Raw genomic sequence first — 26,774 nt, forward strand, 5'->3', positions numbered from 1 at the left:
TCTAACTCATGAGCATGATTGAGGAAGAAAAAATATCTTCCATTAGAAAGATGCATGAAGACAAGTAGACAATGTGCCTTGAACTCTTCTACATATTGACAAGATGAAATCAACATAATATGACCTCATGAAGAACTTGAGGTGGTTGACAATCATGGTTCCTAAGTTGAAAGAACCATGTAAAGAAGATCCTGAGGAAAGCAATATGTGAAGAAAATGAAAGAAGAGTTCGTGGGAAGATGCATCTATGAGATAAGATAAGGAATCAACATTTGATATTGACTAGAAGGATTAGCTATGACATCTCCATGAAAAAGGTATGAAGACCCTGATATGTGTACTAGAAAAAGAGAACCTTGGTAATGTATATTTTGGAGATGGATTCATACATGTGTAGGATGTTGATGTTAGAAGTTGATGTCATGACGAAATGCCATCATAAAAAGGTAACTTTGATTTACTATTCATTTTGATTTTTGAGAAATCATTTGGTTGGGTTGAAACAAGGCTATCGAAAGAGAGTTGTAGATGTCGCCTACAACTAGTACTCATGAGATTGGATAGAAGATCTTGAGAGAAACATGACTTGGAAAAGGTAGTTGTATGAAAGATAGCTAGATGTAGACTAAAAGATCACTTTCCGATGAAGAAAAGGATGACATGACTATTAGTTCAACACTATGGCTCGTTGAAGAGATGTGATGGAGAAAGATGGTCGAAGCCCTACGAAGAAGTTCTGAAATAATAAGGCTCCATGATGAAGAAGCTAAAGTACATGACATCATGCCAAAAGAAGTAGCTCTACAAGTAGCTGGTAGTACCATGATCTCCACTGGAGAGCAGATAGTTGTTGTTGATAACAAGTCCCTAGTTAAGAGAGAGCTTGGGTATATTCCTTTTATAGGAATGAGTATATCCCTTTTATAGGAATGGAGGATTGGGTAAGCATCTAAATTCTAATACTCTTTGAGGATGTTGTAGGGTGTTGTCGCTCAAAATGTATAGACACCGCTACAACGACTTAGGTCAGGGGTTGTCACCCTGATCCCCAACCTCTCAGTTTAAGTTGTCTCCCAACAACAGAAAATGGGGGGTAGACCCTATGGAAATGAGATGAAGGACTAGTTGGGAACCAACTAATCCGGGAAACAGTTGAGTGGCCTAGTACTTGTTTAGATTTTAGCAAGATATTAAGGATTCGATTCGATATATAGATTTGAAACCGGAGTTTATGGAGTCAACACCCTTGCTTTACAAATTTAAGATCAAGTACCGGATGGTCAACTGCTACTTTGATGAGTAACTATCCTATATGCAATGCAACTCCTAAAACTTATGTGAAATGCAAGAATCTTGGTTGATTTTACTTAAATACCTAGTCTAAGTATGACCCTTTGATCTTTATCTATATTGAGCCTAAACTTTAGAGTAAATGGTAGAGAGAATTTAAGGTAAAGCACACAAGAGTGTGATTAATGATCCCTTTCCTTGAAATCTAACGTACTCGGTACCTCTGGCGCTACAGAGGCTGTGGCTCTAACGACTGCAAGGTCACCGTTTTAGATACTAAAAATAGTAGACTTCTCAAGAGAAGATGCAAAGTTGTTCCTATCTCTCTATCAACGAGCTTATGCTTGGAGGTAAATTTTAATATGCAAGACTAACTTAGGATGCAAATGCAAAAAGGAAAAAGAAGATGATTAGCGAAGCGAGATTGTTAAAGCCCTGGAGCACTTAGATTATGATTTAATCTGAGTTATATCGCTAAGTACTTATTAAGATTCAATGGACAATCTTAATCACCAAGTCAACTTTGAGAGAGCCAAGAATAGAAAACCGAAATGAAACTTTTCGCAAGATGCACAATTTACCACAAATCCACAATAGAGCACTTGTTCAATCTCAATGTAAAATGCCATCGACAATTGCTTGAAATTCCAAAATAATTTATCTAAGAGATGCACCATATGCAATTAGATCTCAAACCAACCAATTATCTTCAGATTACTCAATGTTATGCAATATCAATGATACTCAATTTAGAGAGAATTAGATCTAAAGACTATTGTCTTCCACAATTCAATGGGACAAGAAAAATTTTGAGCAATTTAAAACATCAAATGCCAACAATTCTTTAGATCTATTTGCCTGGTGAAATATGTGAAAATAGAATGTCTTTAGGAAGTGAGCTTAAGTGAGCACAAATTCAGATAATATAACTCAAAGAAAGACGAGAAACATTAGACTTCTCAAATACCAATGCCAACAATTATTCTGATGATGCAAACTATTCACTAATGAGCAAAAACTTACTTGAAATTTCAGAGATTATGTTCAGGACAACCGTAAATTCACTTGTGACAGTAGTAAGTTTCAAATGCCAAACTAATGCCAAAATATTTTTAAACAATTTTCTCAAATGTACCCAAAAAGAAAGGTGTAATTCAGTGTTATTATCAAACTTCAAAAAGCAAAAGACAACCCTTATAGATTATGATTTACGCCAAGTTATGTCTATGCAATGTGTTTGTTCAATATCATTGTTTTAGATGTGATTAGCTAAATGTATTAGACAGTGATAGAAATAGAAGTTTAGAAAACGAAACCTGAAGCCCTAGGCCTTGAATCAGTTTGCCAAGTTTCTTCCAATGAATGCCACAAGTTTTGCCCAAAGTTCTCCGCAAATTTTGATGAAGTGCCAACCCAGAAAATGATTTTTCTCCTACAATGACTGAATCAAATCTGAATGTAGCCTAGACAGTAAGAAGAAAGGGCCAAAGATGGGCCTGCATTAATGTCTAAGGGGCAGATCTGAGGCTGGAAGGACAATGCCTAAATGAAATGAGCTTTTTAGGCCAGTTGTGAGGGCAATGATAGCAAAAAGAAAGGACTGCGTTAAGGCTTAGGAAGTTGCTACAGGAAGCAGGGAAGGTAGTTAGGGCACAAGACAAGGATAGGAGGTGCGAAATGAGAAAAAGAGGCAACGGAAGAGGGTTTCAAAGTTGTCGAGGAGGAGAAAATGCCTACGGCAAGCAGCGGGAGGCTTAAGGGAGTTGCGACAGGGATAAAGGTATGTCAAGAGGGAGGTATGAAAGGAGGCTTGGAGGGATGTCACAGGGCTAGAAGGGAGCTACAACAGAGGGAAATAGAGGGTTGCGGATGGAGGATAGGGAGCAGGGAAGAGGAGATGGGGACTGCAGCAGAGGACTAGGAACAGAGGCAAAGGAGAAGGGAAGGCAGCAGCAGGGAATGAAGGTTGCTACAGGCAGTGGGAAGAATGTTGTGGGACAAGAAGAGGGAGCAGTGGCTAAGAAGGAGAGTTGCCAAGGATAAAAAATGGTTGCGGCATGGTTTTTGGAAGGCCTTTAGGCCTGCGAAATAGAAAGGAAGGGAAGCATTCAGCCCTGAAGACTAATGCAAGGTTTTGATAGCCTTTTAGGGCCTGTGTTAGGCCTTTAAGGCCTAAAAAATTCACCCAACCTCAGAAATAAAAAATCAACCTCAAATCTTCTTCATTCACCGAATGATCTTGAAATTTTGGCCCTGCAAACAAATATTTGAGACTAAATCTTGCCCTCCAGGGCCTAGATCTGTCTCAAATTCCAAAAATCTCCTTGAATAATCTCAGATCTACACTTGCACAAGTAAAAAATGAAATACCCAAGACCTAATATATACAAAAATAAAACTAAAACCCTAAACCCAAATGTTAGAAATTAAAAATTATTATACAAAGACTTGAGATCTATACAAATAAAATACAAATCTACTAGATCTGAGGAGTATGAGTCCAACTCCGCTCCCAGATCTGTAGAATCAAGCTCTTCCTAGCCAGATCTATCAATTAAACTCAATATATAAAAGATAAATAATTTTAAATGAGGCACTAGCCAAGAAACCCTGCAAGAGAAACTTCTTTAGATAAATCTTGGAATTTCAATCAGGAAGGCTCTTCAAATCTTATGCCTTGGGAGTTGGCTGGTCCAACTGAGGACTTCCCCTCACGCCTAAGTTCTCAAATATAAAAGATTTCTGCCCACTCAAGATCAAGTTGTCAAATTGATAGAGATATAAAAATACAATATAATCTTCAAGAATTGGAGATACCTGCTAATTCAATTAAATTAAAATGCTATTCTAGATCCAATAACCTAAAGCAAGATACCTATGCAATAGATTATTCCCAAAAACTAAAAATCAACAACTTCTAAAATATACTTCAGCAGAGCATTAGGAACAGTATTACCATAAGAAATAGGAGAGAAACACCACCATCAATGAAAACCCCAAAGATTTTGCGTTATTATTATTCCAGAAAAATTACAAGAGAGCTTCAAGAGCTAGTACACAATTCAAAGATCGGATCCTTTGTGAGACAAATGACCTCTAATTTATAGATAAATTCTCCAAACGGCTAGTTGGCTTGATCCCCATCAAAGTAATCTCAATCGTTGATAAATATTTAATTATCTTTTAATCTCCACCGTTGAAATATTTATTTTTTGAGGAATTTTCGAATTATCTTTTAATTCATTTTTAATTAGCTCAAAAATAATTAATTTCAGTTAATTTACTCAAAAAATTAATTTCTCTAGAACCCACGAGTTTTTTTATTTTGGAGAATTTATTTTTCATAAGACTTAATTTAGACTCTAATTAATTAAATTTTTGGCTTTGGATTTTTAATTTATTTTTGCCAGAAAATTTAATTAATTAACACGAGGGAATTAATATTTTTTTCCAACCCTCTAATATTTTAGCGCCATGGCTAAAATATTATTTACATAAGATAATTACATTTCAACCCTCAAAGGGTGTAAACCCATTCGTTATAGTCTCTCAATTAATTTACCCAATTCTGCAACTCAATATGATCTAGTAGACCAAGTGATTTGTAATAAAATAATTTAGCCAATTAATTAAAATTATTCTCAAATCACTTTACAGAAGACTCAACTAGAACACTAGGACTTACCTAAGATCTTAACGACAAAATCCACCCTAGCTTTGGGGTGAAGCTGGAGGGAAAAACTTTGTCGATCATTTGGGTTTAAAACCAGAGATGAATCGGTGAGACAAAAAATCTCCTAGGATGAAAATCGTCATCATAATAAGTCTTACCTAGGTTGTTACATACATTATGGTCTTACTAAGATCATTTACATTATAAACTTGCATAATGCGTTTACAACTTTGACAAACTGTCAACTGATGATAAATCCTGGATGACCTGAACATTGGAACATGATGAAATCCCTTTTGCGAAAAAAGGGGGTACTGGTATAGGGTAGTTGACATGAAGTGGTCAAAATCTGGCTCTACTTGGGGACACTTTGCTTCACCGAAGGAATGCGAGAATCCAAAATCTTCACCCAAGCAACACATCGTATAAGTAGCGTCCATCAAAAATCATCATATAACATATGAAATAGAATCTCTGTAACCAGTAACAATTTTACCAACATGAAAAGTAAATTTCAATCTAAAAACAGAAATGAAATGCTGAAATGACAAGGTGTAGGGTTAGAAATACAATACAAAGGATGCCCCATGGCATCAGATGTGTTCAATGAAATCCTTCTTGAGCATCTTCCTGCTCTTTGGCAGATCCATAGGTTGTTTCTTTGATGTGCCATGTGCAATCCTAATCATTTTAGGACTCTGACTTATCCCAATGTTGTGTTGTATATGGACATCGAGTTTATCAGGCTTCTTTCTTTTTCTCTTTTGCTTCATACTTTTCTTTGTGGTGGGTTGTGATGTTGATGATGTAGAACATTCTGCTTGATCTTGAAAATTTTCAGATGAAGTATCCAAGATATTCGTGACATGCCTTTCTTCATTCTGCATCTGCTCTGTCAGGGGTGATGGTTTAACCTTACATGTATTAACCTGATTTCCTTCAGTTTCCCTTTTATCTGGATCGCCTTCAATTAGCCATTTTTCAATGGAACAAATGACCTCCTCATAATAAGATGGAGCTTGCTTCAGCGAAATGGGAGGCTTATGATCCGTTGAAATTCTTTATTATCTGACTTGGGTTGAAACATTTGTATATGTGATCTTTCCATTTTGTCCAACTTATTCTAAATAACAGTCATTTGATTAGAATGCTTAACTTTTATAGCATGATTTTCTTCCATAGTCTTTATCACTTTATCATTATTCGCTTTCATGGCCATCAAACAATTTTGCATAGAGTTCATTTCTTTGACATGATTCTTCTCTATGGTAACCAACAACTTGCTCTGAAGAGATATCTGACCAGTTTCCATGTCCTTTATCATTGTGTTATGATTTACTTGAATAGCACACATTTCTTCTCTCATGATTTGGTTCCATGGTGATCAAATGATTCTGCATGGTGGCTATCTAACTATAGTGATTAACTTCTATGATCTTCATTTCGTCAACATGTTTTTCTTCTATAGACAACAACTTGTTCTACATAGAACCTAGTTCCCTGGCGTAATCTGTTGTTAATCTAGCTTCGTTAAGATCCATGTTCTTAATGAGTTGAGCCCGGTTGACTTCCATATTCTTGATTACCTGTGCTTGATTCAGTTGCATATCCTTAACCATTTGAGTTAATTCCTTGATAAGGTCATTTTCAGCTTCTTTAGTCTCCTTTACTTCAGCTTTCACTTTGACCTTTCTCTTATCTCCATATTTATTTTCAAAGGCATCAATGATTGATTGTAGACAATTAATAGTGTTATTAGGGAACTCAGTGAACCAATCCAAAGCATCATCACCTAAAATCAGAATGAAAAGTTGCATATTCACATCTTCATAGTCGGTATATGGGCGACACTTGCTTATGCAAAGAATGGCATTCTGAAGGTGAGTCTCGGTAGTAATGGCTTTGTTACCTCGAAAAACGGGCACCTCATCGATGGCCACGTCGACTGAAGATAGGAAATTGTGTGGAGCTCCCTGAAAGTTAGTAAAATCACAAGGAGCAAACAAGTCATCCATGATTACTTTCTTAAAGAGAAAAAGGGGGGTCAAATGGATGCAAGAAAAAGAGATCCTTGCTCAAGAAAATCAAGAGATCCACACGAAGCGAGCTTCTAGCAGAAATTATTGTAAGAAATGAAAGAAGTGGAGTCGCCACTTGAACATGAATCTGGCTCCAAGATCCAAAAGGCAAAAATCGAAAGGTTAGTCAGGGAGAAGCAGATGGATATCAAGGAGGGCTTCTTGTCTGAGAGATAATGGATGTATAAGTGAAGTCGCCACCCAAACAGGAAACCAACTGAAATGTCCAAGTGCTAAAGGTGTGGATAGAGAAGATGAAACAATTAGTGAGAGGAAAAAGATAAGGTGATGAAAAGATGAATATAATGGTGCGAGAAAATGTTGTGCCACTTGATGGGCTAATGAATGGCAGAAGAGATTAGATGATTAGAAAAGTGTTGTGAGGTCCAAGGACAGAAAAACTCTATCCCCACCAACAGCGCCAAAAAATGTTGTCACTCTAAATGTATAGGCACCGCGACAGCAACTCAGGTCGGGGGTTGTCACCTAATCCCCAACCTTTCCATTTAAGTTGTCTCCCAACAGCGGACTATGGGAGGTAGACCCTACGGAAATGGATTGAAGAAGGACAAGTTGGGAACCAACTAGTCTGGGAAAGCAGTAGTTGTCCATCCGATACTTGATCTTAAATTCGTAAAGCAAGATTGTTGACTCCATAAGGCATTGGTTTCAATTATATAAATTTAATTGAATCCTTAATATCCTGCTAAATCTAAACAAGTACTTGGCCACTCAAATGTGCCTCCCAGACTAGTTGGTTCCCAACTTGTCCTTTTTCATTCCATTTTGGAAAAGTCTACCCCCCATAGTCTGTTGTTGGGAGACAGCTTAAATGAAAAGGTTGAGGATTAAGTGACAATGCCCGACTTGAGTCATTGTCGTGGTGCCTATACATTTTGAGCAACAACATAGGGCGTCCAATAGGCAAGAGTAGTCAAAAAGAAAATTCCTTGAGGATGTGTTAATCCAAGACAGGAATGGTCCTAGAAGGACATGCCTTGTGAACATCTGGATGGGGTGTGTGTTAATCCAAGACAGGAATGGTCCTAGAAGGACATACCTTGTGAACATCTGGATGGGGTATGTGCCTTGAGAGACAACAATGAAGATGTCTATAAATCATTGGTCTCCCCAGCATTGTGCTCTAATATTTTTGAGGGATAGAGTTGTTAGTCAAGGCCTTGCTATGTTACCAATTTGACTCTTCTTATGATGATTCTTCAACATGAGAATGTCCAAGTACCTTGTATGGATTATGAATACCTCCCTAGTTAAAAGGGAGTGTTGAAAAGTGTAACTAGGCTCAGTCTTCTCAATGTCTAATGTAATCATGATTTTATGTACTTGATGAAAAGACAAAAAGAAATTTTATTATTATTATTTTGTAACATGGGTTTCATGCTCAAGATTATTTTATTTGTAGGTCAAGCACCCATTGAGTGCTTCTAGGGCTTTGTCATAAAGTCTAGGAGTCAATTAAGTCATTGTAATATGTAAGACCCCTTTGGGCATCTTGTATTATGTAAAAGAAATTTATTTGAGTCATAAAAGACCCTCCAAGACAAGTCAACCTAGCTACAACAAGTCGGCCTACATGAAAGATCAAGTCGGCCTCATGGAGGCAATTCGTACCCTTGGAAAGCCTATATATAAGAGGCATTTGACCTCACTTGAAGAACACACACAACACATATGAAGAAGAATGAAAAGAAGTTGGATCTTAAAAGACGAAGTCCTAAGGCAAGTGAAGTTCAAGAAGGGAGCTAGAGTCATAGTTCGTCATAGTTCTTGGGGTCTCTCTCTCTCTCTTATGTGCAAAGAAATTTTAAAGTTGCTAGGTCAAGATCGTTGGAGAAGTTGTCGAGGTCAAAATTGTTGGAGAAGATTGTTGGGGTCGAAGTTGCTGGAAAAGTTGTTGGGGTCAAAGTTGCTAGAAGAATTAAAGTTGTAGGAAAAGTTGTTGGGGTCGAAGTATCTGGAAAAGTTGCTGGAAAAGTTGTTGGGTTTGAAGTTGTTGAAAAAGTCGTTGGGGTCGAAGTTGCTGAAAAGTTGTTGGGGTCAAAGTTACTAGAGAAGTTGCTAGAAGGTCGAAGTTTGTTGTTGTAAGTTGTGTAAAGAAGCTTCATCAAGAAGGAAGGTTGACTTGGTCTTGGAGGGGTCTTTGTCAAGGATCATAGGTCCTGGAATTCGTCATCTGAACATTATATAAGAAGAGAAGAATTCTTGTGGGTTTTCCTCTCAAGAGGAGAGGTTTTGGCCCTAGCTAGCAGCCTACATTTTGTGTCCTCGTGTCTCATTGATCTTCATTGTTTGGTAGCTGTTTGATGATAAAAAACACAATAATAATCAAGTGAAAGGAGAAGTTAGTAACAAGAACAGAAAGTTAAGTAAAAGAGCATCACAAGCAGTTACCAAAGTAATATAAATCACCTAATCTAGCTGCCCCTAGATTTCTCAACATGCACATCACATAAAGCACCCCCCAAGCATGGTGTAAACACTTTTACCTCAACAGCTAATAGAAAATTATAATACATTGCCAACACATCCACTAGACTGCCTCATCACTCACACAAGGCCACATAGACAATAATTGTGGAATAACCTTTCAACCAATTAATTAGGTTACTAACTATGACTTCCTACTGGCCCATTGTAGTGTGGTCTAGCAGTAAACAGCAAGGTGATTGGCCAGTATATTCAAAACCTTTGAGTGGGTGTGGAATCATGAATGAGGCCATGTGCATGTCATGGGTGACTTTGACAACATAGATTCAGCCCTTATAGCATGCCAACTTAGGCAAAAATATTTTATAAGAGATACTTCTCGAAATAAAAACTAGGATTTCCTAAAGACATCTTCATCCTGACCTTGTGAATTTACTCACAACCCACTCCATAACAAAAATAAAGTAAAACATCACAAAATAATAAAACTTCCATCAACCACATTCTTAACTCATCAAAGATAAAATAGACTACAACACGAAATATGATGATACAACCAACATGGGGCTACAGGAATGCCTAGATTAATTCTTGCATATATGTCATTATTCTGTTGCACAAGGGAAATACGTACATTACAAACACAAGGATAAGGACAAGTGACTCATTAAGACAACTCAGCTGCCATAAATAAATGCTACGTCTTAAGGCTGTACTGTAACAAGAAGTTATAAGCTCTAACCATGCCTAACATTGATATTCCATAGTATCAAAAAGAATTCTTTTGGGAAACATTAAGAATATGCCACAAATAGATAGAATATAGATGGTTACAAGGAAGCGTTACAAAGGATTTTATAGAAGTAGAAAGTGCACCTGCTCCTCATCAATCACGAGAAGGCCCATATTTCTATAGTCTACTCGACTCCCAAGGAGAGAATGAGTTCCAACTATGATCCTCAGATCCCCTTCCCTAATTCTAGCAAACGACTCAGCTTTCTCTGAATTGGTCTGCAAACATGAAAGAAATTAGATAGAAAATAGAGTCAACAACATTATAAACAATCAAAGTTTACCAGACCTAGAACTTTATAAACAATACCATATTTTGAACAAAAGTGTATTAATCGCATTATTGACTTTAAATTTTGTTCCCCAATAAAGTGATTGGAAGGTTCTGTTGATCTCAATTAACAAGTGTATGACATGTTCTTACATAATCAATTACCCTTTAATTTATATCTATTATGAGCAAAGGCTGTTCATGTAAATCCTACAACTAAAAGGAGGCAATGTTCACACATTTAATTATTCACGGATCAGTGTATCAAAAGAACTTAGTTTGGATCATAACGAATTGGAACTGAATTATAAACCCTAAAGCCTGAGACTCTAGTTATGACACAAGATGCTTGCCTCGCTTTATAATGAATCGGAGCCAAGCTATAAACCCTAAAGGCTGAGACTCTAGTTATGACACAAGAACTACCATGGTCAATTGTAAAACTATAGAAAGCTTCCTATGACAGAACAGCCAGCTTTTGCAAGAAACTTAGATTGAGAGTGATTTTTCATTCTGCAGCTTCTGTTCTTATAAGTACTTTGGAGAGACCTACATCATTGACTTAAAATCTTCTAATCAAAAGAGATCTTCACAGAATGTAACAAAATGTCAACAACACTATTCATATTTGTTGGGTCAAAACAACCCCATGTATACCCAATGCCCATCAGTCATAGGCCAAGCCATCCATGTGATCAAACAATTCATCAAGAAGGGGATGACCTCAAGCAAAATATGCATCAAAGAGTGTGGCAAGTGTGTAGCCAAAGAAGGGGGCATCATTCCACATAAGACCATGATCTACCTCATAAGTAATCCATTCATCTGCACAAAACATCTATAAGAGCTAGGCCATTGGAGTAATGGACTTCCAACCATGATACAACCAACTCATCCAAGTAAAAAACCATATGCAAAAGAGGGCAGTGTATGCCAAGGGCTTTATGCCACAATGAAACCAATCAAATGAAGATGCCATTACAATGTTAGCTTATCCCAAAAAATTTGGGGCTTTCTCCCATAGAGTCACATATCAACATGCATCACCAATCATCCGATGGTGACAAGGGCTCCATGACCAAGTCTACATCAAGCAAAGCAATCATCAAGAAAACCAAATTATCAACATCATCAAGATATCCAGGACTACATTGCAAATCAAGTGAAACTACAACCACTAGGCCATTCAAAGCTCCATCAACCTGTAAATCTCCGGTTAACACAGGGATTAGCAGTCTTGCAAAGGTCAAGCAAGAATGCTAAAATGGCATCACACTGGACAACTGCCCATCGTCACCTCAGCACCAGTCCCCACTCTTTAGGCCAACTCCTAAAATGTCAAAGGAGGCCTCCCCACAAGATCAAAACACTCCACCACAAAATTAGTAGACAAGTGCCTCTAAATTTTTATTGTGTGATAGGGTCTAGGAGTTAGTTTAGGTGACTGCAAATATGAAAATTGATATTCTACAGATATATATTGCAGACCAGCAGTCAAAACACTCAATAAAATAGTGAAATAAGCCTTATAGATACACCAAATTGAGAGTAAGACAGCCCTTACTAGTTAGGAGATGATCATTGTTGATTGTATCTTGGTACATTGGTGTAATCAATACTTTATGCATGTTGTTCTAGGCCTGTGATTTAGATTAGATCATTATATTGTTTGTCGTCCATCTTGATACTTTCAAAGTGGAAAAAGTGGAGGAATCAGTTCACATTACCATTTTTACCGGCAAGACCTAGTTTGGCAAATTGGAGTTTGAAACCTTCTGGGAGCATTTTGAGGCATCAAACAGCATTTTTGGGGAGTAAAATTGTCGCTTTAGCACTGCACTTCTTCCTATTCTGCACATAGAGACCATTCCAATGGTACAAGAATCACTTTACTCAGACTCTGTATGCAAAAGTTATTCCACTCGGGGTTGACCTTCCTATTTCAACCACCATAATTCGAAAGGATGCCACGTCGACCCCTATTACTCAAGGAAATGGGGCAAGCCATGCAATCATGTGGAAGAAGACTCCAGAAGAGTCCATATTAAAACTCTGATTAAGAGTTTGTTAAAATCTGAAAGTTCTGTGCAGAAATTTAAAAAAAGATTGCATAAACTTGAAAGTTCTATCCAGAAAACTAAATGTACTTGCAGAAAATTGAATGTACTTCGTTGAAAACTGAATGGAACTGAATGTACTTTGCATAAAGTTGAATGTGCTTTGCAGAAAACTGAATGTATTTTGCAGAAAGTTCAATGTACTTTGCAGAAAACTGAATGTACTTTGCATAGAATTGAATGTTTTATACTATTACAATTACTTAGAATGCAGATTTTTTTCACAACTTTTCAGATCAGCAATTGTAGATAAAACATAAACTTAAGGATCATATGAAGACAATCAAGCACAAATATGAGACACTGAGAGTTAGGTCCAATGACCAGGGCAAAACCCACAAGGGAAAAACCCAAATGATTCTTCTTCTATCAGATTCTTCAATTGTTCAACAGAGTACAAAGAGAGAGAGAATGAGAATGAATAAAGTCACCAACGCCTAATCAACTTGCAACTGAATTGTTCTTGCTCTTTGCTTGAAGATCTCCTCCTTCTCTTGATCAGATCTTGTCATTCATAATTGCTCAAGCTCTTTCCTTCCTCTTACTCTTCACTTGCTCTCACACTACTCTTGCACACACTCAACATTAGCTCTCATTTTCACAATGAACATGCTACTCTCAGCTCTCACTTGCTCTTGCTTAAATAGTTGAGAAAGAAGAGGGGTTACAAAATGAATTCATGCCTTGAGCCAATAATAGGAGAATCGAATTCCATGAGGGATGAGTTATTTAAGGAGAAGTGTCGCTCATCCCAAAAATAAAGAGAGAGGTACACTTGTCTTGAGGAGTCACAAATCGAATTAGGGAGGGAGAGAGTTACACTTAGACATGAGAGAATATTTGGTGAGAGTTATAAATCGAACTGAATGAGGGAGTTACAAGTGCATTTAATGAGTTACATTTTTGTCATACATTAAATTAGTGAGGGAGAATTACATTCTCCTAAGTGTGGACTTACTATTTTATTCCAAGAGAGAGGTTCGATTTTCCAAGGAAGAGATTCTCAATTTACTTTACTTATTCCTTGAGAGAATTCATTTTTATTAATCCATTAAAGGTGAATGACTTTAAACTATTTTATAAATAATAATATCATAATAATAATAATACTAGTAAGGATAAAAATATTGACTCTTGACTTGTATAGTCATGATTGATTTGATTTTAAAGAGGATTCCATATGCCAAGATCATCCTTGATCATATACATGACTTTTTATTTTTGGAAAGTCACTTCTAAATTGAGATGTGACATGCTATTTTTGGAAAGTCATATTAGAATTGTCAGAAATGAAATTTTATTATAGATGGTTCAAACATAACTGAAAGATATGATTTCTTCTAGGAGATATTCATCCCTGAGCTACCAAATTTTAACAGAGTTGAAGGAGTCAAACCTAACCACTAGTAAGTTATCAGGCTATATTATAATGGTGCCACTAGGAAGAAAACGAGTTCCATTCTTTTCGAATGCATTTGTTCCATAGATGAGCAGAGTAGTCAAGAGGGATCGGGAGACAACACTCAAAGAGAATTTGTGCATTGTAGTAGCCCACGGGCCACGGGCCTTATTTCTTTGTACTTTCAACCATTTCCTATATATAGAAAAGAGTAGAGCAGCCTCACCTTCCAACTGGGTTTTCTCCCAAAAGGATTTCCCAAGTTATATCTTGTGTCAATAGTAGTTTGTGACTTTTATTTTGCCATTCTCTATTTTTTGCATAATTATAATTTGCAAGAATACGCAATAAACAATATTTTACAGATCAATAAATCTAAAGAGAAATAAACCATCATAGTGTAGATTTCATATTTATAAGTAAAATTTTAGCATAGTTGTTGTGACGAACTCTCCAGTGGAATACCTACGGTAGTTTATGGATCATATTGGTATTAGCGGAATTTTCTTTGGATATATTGTGGAGATTTGCAGGTGATCTAGATCAACTAAGCCAAAAGTATAAAACCCCAGTCATGGCTGAAAAATCTGTGAATAACAATCGTGATCCTGCAGAGGAGAGGTTTTCGCCAATGAAAGCACAAGTTGCAGATATAAACCATGTCGTGCATCTCCTCACAACAACCCTAACCAATAAGCTCAGGCTATTTAGAGAAGATGGGGGTTCTAATGCGAAGGTCGGATCAGAGGATAGATCAGGAGATTGAGAAGAAATAGAGAGCGATCCAAAGAAAGGACCCGAAAAATATCAGTTGAGTTCAAGTGTCATGAACCACCCTATTCAAAATGGAAGCGAAGGTTGATATCAAGCCGCACCAAGGTGAGATCATCACTCTCAAGCTAAATCACTGGTTGCAACAATTAGAAGTTTAATTTATTGTTAATCATATAGAAGAAGAGCAGAAGATTTCATTTATGTGGCTGAAATTAAAGGGCCATGCCCTAACCTAGTGGGAAAACCACACGAAGACCTTGAGGTTGGAGACAGATCCTCCAGTGACTAAGTGGGATGACTTTAAAACCCTCATAAACCCACAATTTTACCCTATTGGGTATGTAGATGCAATGTCCTAGGGAAATTTTGTCCATAGGGATTCTTGGAGACTGGGGTTTCCAACAAAATTTATTTGCTTGTCCGGTAATGAAACAAATAGTTCACTCAATAGTATAGCATATAAATAAGCAATATAGTCCACAATAAATAGCAATGTTCACTCCGCAACAAGTAATATGATATTCCACTCAACACAGTACTATAATTTAACCATCTTCCAGTATTAAGTCCAAACCTAACAGAGTTCTATAAACATTCAATCTCCTACAAAGTAACCTAAAATAGTTTGTAAATTCCGACTTGATGGTGTCCGAACAGTGTTAGGACATGTTGACCATTTAAGTACACTTGAAGACTCCATGCCCAAGGATAGGTCAGAGCATTTTGTACTTACAAAGTTACAGATATCATCAAGGTTTCTAAGCCCTTTATTCTCTCTCTTCCTCTTCATTGTACTCAGATTCTTCAACCCTATGGGGATATTGTAAAGTGATACTAGCATGATGAAATAAAGTCATGCAACAAGTTTGTCGCTGCTCAAGCTAGCAAGGGGCCTAGAAGGGACTCCTAGAGGGTCAACTTCTAGATCAAGGGAAATAATGGAGACTTAGCCCACTGTCACCTCAACTAAGACTCCCTATTTTTTACGTACTTTCACCGATGGCAGAAGACCTGGTACATGGAAAGTCCACTTGCGAAAGATGAATCAACAAAAGGATATGAAGTGACCTTAATGATCCCTTTCCTAGAAGGAGGTTAAGAATGGAGCTTGCTTTCTCTTCAAGCAAGGTACAAAGCTTTCTAGGAGACCGAGGGGAGGATTTAAGGGGAAGGTTGAAGGAATATGTCTTGTAAGGGAATTTCCCAAACCCTAAAATCTTTACTGAACTTGATTTCCCAAGTGGTTCTTGAAGAATTAACTTTTCAAAGGTATGGGACCACACAGGACCAAGTGGACCCAACCTAGGTTAAGGGGAGGGAGTTTAGCAACCAATGATGATCTTAACCCATACAAGGAAGGAGAAAGGATCAAAACAAGAGTTTTCACATAGAGGTGCCAAATTGATCCTATGAAGTACTAGCCTAGGGAACACACGAGGGAAAAGTTTGATCTCAGAGCTAGGGCTTGGGATATGTCACAATCCCACCGTCGGAATTTCTTCAAATTTGGAGGAGACCTTGAGAACACACCAGCATAGTAGAGGCTAGGAGATCGAATTTTTTCTATGGCTACTTCGTCAAGAAAATGATGCCCAAGTTGGCCCAGCGTTTCAAGACCTAGAATGAAAAGGGCAAGATGAAGAAAAATGGTTCTTCGAATGGCCACCTATTACTAGACCAGTGCCTATTCCCTTGGGGAGAATGGAGTCTAGGAGAATGATGAGAAAGGACTTCATTTCTCGGTCAAGGAGGCCTCAAGGACTACTTCGCTTGGCCTTTAGGGCAAGAAGAAGTGACCTTAAAGCTTTATACTTTGCTTTGCAAAAAGAGATGGCTTATCAAGATAAATTCAATGGTAGAATTATCCCTAGGAGATTTCATTCAACATACATGGCCCATACATTGAGAGATGTTATATAGAAACAATAATTCCACAATTTCGCAATTATGCAATGCAACAATTAGCCCTAGTATAACGAAAATCCCATTCCAATGCATATGACAAAGTAAAACAAGAATAGCATTAAATGTGTGTACTTACATGTAAGAGAACATATCCAACCATCAACATATTTTCCAATAAAGAAGCTCCAAGATAAGAAAGTCCAATCCAAACATCAAAATTCATCCATGCTCCAATTCATCCTCCAAGAAAAAGTGCAAAATTCTCAAGAGAGAGAATGATCCAATCCAAGTGATGATCCAAAATGAATTCATGTCTCTCCTATTTAAACACTCATTAGGAGTTTGAATTAGCTAATTTGAGCCTACATCAACGCATCAACTAATAATGTGCAAATAACTATCATTTGGTGAGAAGCCCATCAAACTAGCTCATAAACAACATAATAAGCCTCCCAAGAGGTCGAATAATCAATAATGCATGTCATTGGGCTGTCTGAGAGGTCTGATGAAGTCCATAAGTGCCACAATGATGAAGTGGACTTCCAAAAGAAATGGACAAGGGGTTGGCCCCTTGTTCTCCACATAATAAACATGTGGTGCTCCCAATGGTTGTGTGGGCACAAAAGTGACCTCATGGATCTCCAAGTAAGTCGAAGATGCTTGTAGACCATTTGTAAGGACTCAAATGATAGTGTAAGTGATGCCACATCAGCATACAAGTCTTGGGTCATCTGCCAAGTTCATGGTACAACTATGGGGTTGGCTGGGCAAAGGTGAACTAGGTGCATCTTCCTCTTCCAATAGGTGAATCTCGAGGAATCTTTGAACATCTCTTGGGATCCATGGAGTGTTGTCTACTGCTGTGAAGGCCATGGCTCCCAAAACACACCCTACATGTGCCAATGTATCCCTTTGGAGGGGTAGGACCCTGTATAGGAAGACCAAACCCAAGAAGGAGACCACTTGTAATCCCGCATAACATCCAATGTGTCTCGTAGCCCTCCAGTACAAGTCATCAAAGAAATCGAGTAAAAGAGCTTACAGACCATGGACAACAAATAGGGACTTCATAATGGCCCTCCCTTCCATAATGGGCTTTGGCACATGCTAATGTCTCCAAGCTCTAAATGGGGTTAACCAAGTATCCTATTAGGTGGTTTCTACTTCTAAAGGGGATAGTATGTCCAAAGTACACCTTTCAAAAGGTGGTGGTATGTGATAAAGAGATGAATGGAGTAGGGGATGAAAGGGGCAGCCTTGGGCCACATGCTGGGGTACGAGGGTAGCTAATAAAGGGAAGCCCACATGATCTATAAACTGTCGTGGATATTCCACTAGGTAGTTTGTCACAATAGATCTAATAATATTGTATTAAACTCTGAAAAATTCTACACTAATACAGTTTATTAAACTTTAATATCTGTGGATTTCGATGTAATTAGTGCATGTATGGAAAAGGAAATTATGCAGAAAAGTAGAGAACAACAAAATAAGAACAATCCAGCTAGAAGGTAAGGTCACTTCGCTCTCTTTCTCTGTCTGGAAATATGGCTGCAGGTACAAATAAGTAATGTTTGTGGCACATGGGCTGCTACAGGGGACAAATCCTCTCTGTGTGCTCTACCTCCTATCTCTCCTTGCTATCATTGTTCAGCTATGGAACAAAATGCTCTAGAAAGAATGGAATGCCCCTTCCTCCTAGTGGCTCGATTATAACACACCACAATAGCCTACTAGTGGTTAAGTTTGACAACATCGACTCTTAACTAGAGTTACAAAATAGACTCTTTTAGAGTCTTTTACATCACAAACACGTGGCTAGTGCCTTTTGCATGAATAATGTTTGTTGACGCTGCATCCTCCCGAACTATAGGTGTGAAAACAAGAAGATCAACTTCTGAGTGGCATAACTTTTCCATACGGAATCCAATTAACGCGCTTCTTGCGTCGTTGGAAAGGTCTTTGTGTGTAGAATAGCATGAAAAGGTGCTGCACTAAAACAGCAAAGTTTTACCCCCAGAAAACATAATTTGATGCCTCAAAACGCTCCAAGAAGGTTTCAGACCCTGTGTCGCGAAACTGGGTCTCGCCAATAAAAACGATCCCGTGAGTTAATTCCTCCACTTTTTCCACTCCAAATGCATCGAGATGGATGACAAACAATATAATGATCCAATTCGGATCACCACACTTGGGTATATAATGTATAGGAGGAAGCAATCATGGTACATGAGGTGCCCCGGCCTTGATTTTTCTACCATCTTTTATATGTCTTCTGCCTTTTATGATTTTTCTTTACTTGATTGCTCAGGGATCAAGGGGTAAGAGCATGATGTGTGAGATATAGCAATGGATACCCACTTTAAGGAAGCGTGATTCATTGCCCACCAGGGGTTGGGACAATCATGGGTTCCTAAATGATAAGGGAGGCTCATATAAGGCCTGTAGGAACCAGGGTGATGGCCATGATGATAGGGTAGAGCTCATGTAATGTCTTTTTCCCACGTGCTATGTTAGGTCTCTATAATACTAGTGTATTCCCTTATTACTACTGTCATTGTAGCCCCTTATTGTTATTGTTGTGTCCATGTTGTCCCCATATTGTTATTATTGTGTCCCATAGAAGCCCACTATTGTTATTATTATGTCCTTACACTATTATTGTTATGTCGACTCTGATTATATTGTGACCCCTTAGACTCCTATATATAGAAAGGAGGTCATGTCATTTGTATCATCGAAGAACTGTTCATTTGTGTAATGTAAAGGAGGTTGCCCCCTTGAAGAGGCTGATTTTGAAGTCGTTGATCTATCTTTTCTTCTACTTTGTGAGTTGGTTGCATAACATTTGGTATCAGAGCTTTGGATTCTAGGGTTTCGCTGCTTCAAACAGGTCATCGTGGCATTTTTGCAATAACTTTTTTTATACGAAGTTTCAGAAGATGAAAATGAAACTCCTTTGAGCTGAAATCTTAATGAACCTTGGGTATGAATTTCAGATCTTGTATCGCTATATTTGCGGAGATATGATCCAAGGAAGTTAGGGCTTTTGCAAGCTCCCAAATTATATCTCAAACAGGTGACCTTGGGAAAATAGTCATAATTTTCTCTCTCAGCATCAGATTGAAATTTCATAAAAAGGTACAGAAAGAAGACAGAGTGTAGTTTTTTGTGTATTGTTTCTAGGTCCGAAGGTCGAAACAAAGACACGTTGCACTTCGTACAAGTTCGCTCTATTGAACCAATCTATAATCAAGTTATCATGGGAGATTTGGAATCTCTTTCTTGGAGAATCCAATCTTGATTAGACTCACGGGGTTGGAAAGAGGACTCAGAGGGCTATCGCAGAACGAAATTTCAGACCTTGGAGATCCTAAATTACAGAGATACAACAGATTCAATATCGAGCTCCTATAAAGCGAAAAAAGGTGTGTAGTCTTTTTAAAATGTTGCATAAGTTGTTAATCTAGGTTGTCATTGATGTCAATATGTCAGTGTTTGTGATGGAAAATTCTTGTGACATGTGAGGTTGCCCATTTATGCCCATTGATCATAATACTGCTCATGGAGGACCCAAGGATTGAATACAGACACAATAGAAGCAATGGACCCAAGGAGGAAAATATCGGAAGCCATCGGAAGAGAAAGCCAAAGAGTAAGAGGAAGAGGTCATTGGAAACCATCGAGAAGCAAAGAGGAACACATCGGCAGAGGAGCATAAACAATGTTATTGGAGGAGCTAAGAACCCAATCTAAGAAACAAATCATGGAAACCTTTTAAACAAAAGTCCACAATGCATCGGAGTTAACATATCAGTAGCATATTATATCGACGACTTTATTACGTGTCACATTGAAATCTGCGATTGCGATTTGAGCTACGGACCCAACTGTTCCAATAGAACAAGCTCTAATGTAATACCGCATCCACCACTATCAAAAGTTACGTATCGCAAGTCTTAAAAAGGGTCATGCTAAAACCATTGATTGCAATATGTACTGCGGACCCGATGGTTCCATTACAATACGCCTTAATACAATATCGCATCCATCGTATCGAAACTTTCATATCACAAGACCTAAAGGGATGTAATGTTAGAACACTGATTGCGATATTACTGCAGACCCGACGGCACACTATAATATGACACCTTAATACAATATCGCATCCATCGTATCGGAACTTTCATATCACAAGACTTAAAGGGATGTAATGTTAAAACACTGATTGCGATATTACTGCGGACCCGACGGCACCACTATAATATGACTCAATATGATATCGCATCCGTCACATAATCGCAAACCATAAAGTTTATTATGTATCACCGCCCAAAATCTGCAATTGCGATATATATACAGACCTGCGGGACCATTACAATTCACCTTAAAGAAACATCGCATCCGCCTATCGAAATTGTCATATCGCAAAGTCTTAAAGGATGTCACACTGTCGATTGCGATAAGGGCATGGACCTCAGACCGCCGATTGCGATACTGATTGCGATGGAGATGTGGATCTGACGGATCTATTGACGATTGTTTAATGTTATATCACGTCCGCTTCATCGACAATATGAGTATCGGCTATGTTACATCGGTAACGTTAAAGGTTGCGATTGCGGGACCTCTGAAAGTTGCGATTGCGATTGATGACATGGATGTGGGACCTTATTGGGTATGGTCTCTCCTATGAAATTTTCAGTAAATAAAACAAGTCTACGATATAATTCAATGAAAGACTATTCGATATAGTTTAATATACAAGTCGGCCTCCTCCCAATGAACGTGTCCTTTGGGTATTAGTAAAACCTATATAAACACAAGTTAAATGCCTTCATCTCAAGTATTGATCTCGGGCATCAAAAACAGAGAACAAGGAAAGTTCACAACTCATGAACTTGAAGAAATAGAGGGAGCTGAAGGTCGAGCGGGAAGGAAGTAAGACGAACATCCAGCAGGAAAGAAGGAAGCCAAAGGTCAAGAAATTATGTTGATTAGGTTAATCTTTGAAAGCCTCAAACATGTGATGAATTAGAAGAAGTACAGACCGCAACTTGAAGAATAGTTTTGTAAAGATCTGTATGACCACGAACCAATGAAGAAAGATTTCATCAATCATCAATTGAAGGGAACAGTAGACAACACCAGCGTTGAAATATTTGTGAGTTTGTTTCTTGGAAGTAAGATACCACGACAGTCACTCCTGAAGCAGTTACCGTGACAATAAGAACAGAAGGTTGAAAAAAAAAACAAAGAATTGTTTTTGTGCAGATATTAAGGCTTAGCACATCTTATCAAAGATATCTTGTTCAAAAGCATCAGCAGATCTTGGAGACATTATTGGAGATCATGATGGCTATTTGAAATCATCATGAGGTAACTCTGCAAACTCTGTTTGGGCGATATGAAGAATTGTGAAGACTCCTTCATATTAAGACAGGTTGTCATTGAAGTAGCACTGAAGTTGTAGATTGACAGAACACAGTGAAGAAGATTTTGAACTCAGTGTAATACAATCAAAACATTTCTTGACAAAGCAAAACTATAGGATCGGAGCCCTTGGGGTTGGTGCCTCAGAATTGGAAGGATTGGGGTCCTTGGAGTTGGTGCTCCTAAATCCAAGGTTAGTGCCTTGACAAGATAGGGTCAGAGCCCTTGGGGTTGGTGCCTCAGAATTGGAAGGATTGGTGTCCTTGGAGTTGGTGCTCCTAAATCCATTGTTGGTGCCTTGACAAGATAGGGTCGGAGCCCTTGGGGTTGGTGCCTCAGAAATGGAAGGATTGGTGTCCTTGGAGTTGGTGCTCCTAAATCCAAGGTTGGTGCCTTGACAAGACAGGGTTGGTGCCCTAGAGGTTGGAGCCTCACAAAAGGCCAAGTTGGTGCTTGGCAACAGGTTAGAGCCCTATATATAGTGTACCCAATTTATTGTAAAGATTATAGGAATAAAATCATTTATTCCTATTGTTCATTTTGTGTTCTAAATATACTTGATTTAACTGGTAAAAGTTACAATTGAAAAGAAATATTGATTCACCCCCACCCCCCCCCAGTGTTTCCAACATAAGTTTGGTTTGAAAAAATAGTTTGAAGGAATTCAAAGGGCATAGTGAAGCATAATTATCATTAATTGATGCCCTGAAGAAAGAAAATGAAAACACATAGCAAGCAAACTTAAATCTCTAGCATGACTCATGAAGAAGAGGAAGAAATACAACATGATATATCAAAATTACGAGACCAAGTGCAACAAATTTCACTCTCAAAAAAAGTAACAGAAGCTAAGATGGATGGTTTAAAGAAAGGCATGGAAGCTAAGATGAAGGGCGTGGAAGCTAAGATGGATGGCATGGTGGATGGTTTAGAAGTAAACATTGAAGATTTGAAGAAAGACATGGAAGGTTTGAAAGGAGGTTTGGCAAAGTTGCTACAAGAAATGCTTCCTAATGGTGAAAAGGTAGTAGAGAAAACTCATAATGAGAACAAAAGAAATGTTAGTCATGATTTCATAGACTCTTACGTTGGATTGAAGACCCACCATGTTCCAAAGCTCAATATGAGGAAGTTTGATGGCAAGGATCCCGTAACATGGATACTACAGATGGAGCAATATTTCGATCTCCATAATGTGCAAAACACAAAAGGTACGCATTGCAACTTTATATTTGGAACCCAATCAGTTTGTATGGTATCAATGGCTTTGCTCTCGCAAACAAATTGTCACTTGGGCAATTTTTATGGAAGAAATGATAGCACATTATGAGAATACAAAAAGAAACACTTTTTTAACCAATTGATAATTCTCAAACAAAAGGGTTCAATGGTGGAGCACATTGAGGACTTCCAAAAATTAAATATAAGGGTAAAAGATATTCCAGAGGAGCATAGGATTGATGTGTTCATAGGGACTTTAAAGGATAGCATCCAACATGAGATTCGCCTTTGGGAACCTGATTCATTGGAGAAGGCATTCAAGTCGACAAGAAAAGTTATGGCAACAAGGAAGTCTATCAATCACAACTATAAATAAGGAAGTGTTGTTGCCCCTAGCCTTCCACAACTTACAAGGTTGACACCACAACAATTGGAAGAAAAAGAGCAAACGAGCTTTGTTACAGTTGTAATAGCAAATACACTAAAGGTCATAAGTGTGCTGAAAAGAATTTATTTTACATAGATTGTGAAAAGGAAGAAGAAAAAGAACAAAAAACATCAAAAAAAGATGATACACACCAAGAACAAACCCAAGAGAAAGAAGAAATGAATCTGACCATATCTTGTAATGCATTGGCCGGAATTACCACTTCTCAAACTATCAAAATAGAAGGACATATCAAGAAGAAAAAGGTAATAGTGTTGGTTGATCCGGGCAATTCTCATAATTTTATTCATTGTAAGATAGCAAAGGAATTGAATTGCTTCCTATATCCAGCACCAGAGGGTCAAGAGATGGTTGCAAATAGAGGAACCATAAATTGCTTTGTAAAGTGCCATAATATCAAGCTATCCATGGGAGAACATGTGTTGAATAGTCCAATGCTTTCCATTCCAATGGGTGGTGTTTATGTTGTACTAGGAGTTCAATAGCTACAATGTTTAGGTACGATAGCTTTTAATTTTCAAGAACTTTTCTTGAAAAAAAAATCAGAAGGGAAGGAAGTTGAATTAAGAGGTATCGCAGGGAAATCAGGAAAGATAATCAGCTCTAACGACATGACAAAGATTCTAAAGAAAGAACAACGTGGCGTAATTGCACAATTATGTTCGCTAGAGGTTCCCACACCGAAATCATATATTTCTCCATATCTCCAAAAAGTCTTGGACAATCCTTCCAAGGTATTTGAGACTCCCAAAGGCCTCCCACCTATTCGTGATCATGATCATGCTATTCATTTGATTCCAGGAAGTGTTCCTCCAAACATTAGGCCCAAAAGAGTCCAATTGAACGTATGGTTGCAAAAATGCTAAAGGCTGGTATAATTCAACCTAGTCAAAGTTCTTTCTCTACTTCAACAGTATTGGTGCACAAGAAGGATGGATCATGGCGCATGTGTCCAGATTATAAGGAGCTCAACAAGATTACTATTAAAGATAAATTTCCCATTCCTATCATTGATGAATTATTGGAGGAATTGCATAGAGCAATTTACTTCACCAAGTTAGACCTTCGTTCAGATCATCATCAAATTAGAATGAAGACTGAAGACACTTTGAAAACAGCGTTTAGAACTCATGAGGGTCATTATGAATTTTTGGTCATGCTTTTTGGCCTTACTAATGCACCTTCTAGATTTCAAAGTTTGATGAATTCCATTTTCAAACCCTTCCTTAAAAAATTTGTGTTAATATTTTTGATGATATGCTAATCTACAGCAAGTCTTGGAAGGATCATGTTCAACATGTTGATAGAGTGCTCAAACTATTGGAGGAGAAATAATTATATGCAAAAACCTCCAAATGTTTCTTTGGAGTACAAGAGGTGGAATATTTGGGTCATATTGTATCTCATGAAGGTGTTAAGGTAGACCCTAGCAAAATTAAAGCCATTAAGGAATGGAAAATCCCCACATCCATAAACCATCTGCGAGGATTTCTCAGGTTGATAGGGTATTATCGCAAATTTGTTAAGAATTATGGGAGAATAGCAGCACCTCTAACAACATTACTGAAAAAAGATGCATTTTCTTGGACTCCAGAAGCAACAAAAGCCTTTGAACATCTTAAAGAGACAATGTGCCAAGCACCAGTCTTAGTTACGCCAGACTTCACAAAAACCTTTATTGTGGAATATGATGCCTCAGGAAATGGAATTGGTGTTGTTTTAATGCAAGAAGAAAGACCCATTGCTTTTGAAAGTCATCAATCAAAGAAAAGTATTTACACAAAGCTATTTATGGGAAGGAAATGTTGGCAATACTACATGCACTTAGGAAATGGCGACCTTACCTAATGGGAAGACACTTCAAGGTAAAAAAAGGATCACAATAGTCTTAAATACTTTTTAGAACAAAGATTATCTTCAGAAGAGCAGCAAAAATGGGTCACAAAGATGTTGGGTTATGACTTTGAAATCTTCTACAAAAGAGGGAAACAAAATATTGTTGCAAATGCACTCTCAAGAAAGGATGACGATATGGAAGCATTGCTTTGTGTCATTTCTATTATCCAACCAGATTGGGTAAACGAAGCAAGAGATGAATGGAAGAATGATAAAGAAGTGTGGGAACTCATTCAAAAGTTGCAGTTAGATCCCAATACATCTGATACATTTAGCTGGAAAAATGATTCGTTATGGTACAAAGATCGCTTATACATCTGTAAGAATTCCCAACTCAAACAAAAGATTCTTCTAGAATTGCACCCCTGTCCCTTAGGAGGGCATTCCGAATTTTTAAAAACTTACCACAGGGTTAAGAAGGAACTTTTTTGGGATGGCCTTAAGTCTGATATTCAAAAGTTTGTGGCGAAATGTTTGGTTTGCCAACAAAATAAAGTTGAGACAATTAAGACCCCAAGTCTATTACAACCTTTATCCATTCCAAGTCAACGTTGGGAGGAGGTTTCAATGGAATTTATCACAAGTTTACCCAAGTCCGAAGGAAAGAGTGTCATCATGGTGGTAGTTGATAGACTTACCAAGTATGCACACTTTTGTGCATTATCTCATCCATTTAAAGCCAGTACAGTTGCTACTGCATTTATGTAAACGATTCAAAAGCTATAATGAAACCCAAAGATTATTGTAAGCGACAGAGATCTTATTTTCACTGGAAATTTTTGGACATAATTATTTTCTTGTCTCTGTACTTAGTTAGCTCATAGCTCATCTTATCATCCTCAATCTAATGGGAAAACTGAGATAGTGAACCAATGTTTGGAAGGATATCTTCGTTGCTTTGCATCTAATAAACAGACACAATGGATCAAATGGTTGCCTCTAGTTGAATGGTGGTATAACACTTCCTTCCATACTGCAGCAAAAATGACTCCATTTATGGCACTTTATGAATATCATCCATCATACATC

General features: G+C 37.8%; 1 protein-coding gene across 1 annotated transcript in view; it reads right to left on the bottom strand.

Annotated features, from left to right (window-relative positions):
* The window catches only part of LOC149200281 (putative ATP-dependent helicase At3g02060, chloroplastic), a 204,424-nt gene that overhangs the window by 32,688 nt on the left and 144,962 nt on the right, over nucleotides 1-26,774 (bottom strand). Inside the window, exon 4 of the mRNA XM_089400897.1 lies at nucleotides 10,366-10,500. Coding sequence (XP_089257023.1) covers nucleotides 10,366-10,500 — 135 coding nt within the window. The remainder of the gene's footprint in view (nucleotides 1-10,365; nucleotides 10,501-26,774) is intronic.

The sequence above is a fragment of the Pinus tabuliformis genome, chromosome 2_1 (genome assembly GCF_031772625.1).
Source record: "Pinus tabuliformis cultivar Carrire ecotype Pingquan chromosome 2_1, CPIR1, whole genome shotgun sequence".
Lineage (NCBI taxonomy): Eukaryota > Viridiplantae > Streptophyta > Pinopsida > Pinales > Pinaceae > Pinus > Pinus tabuliformis.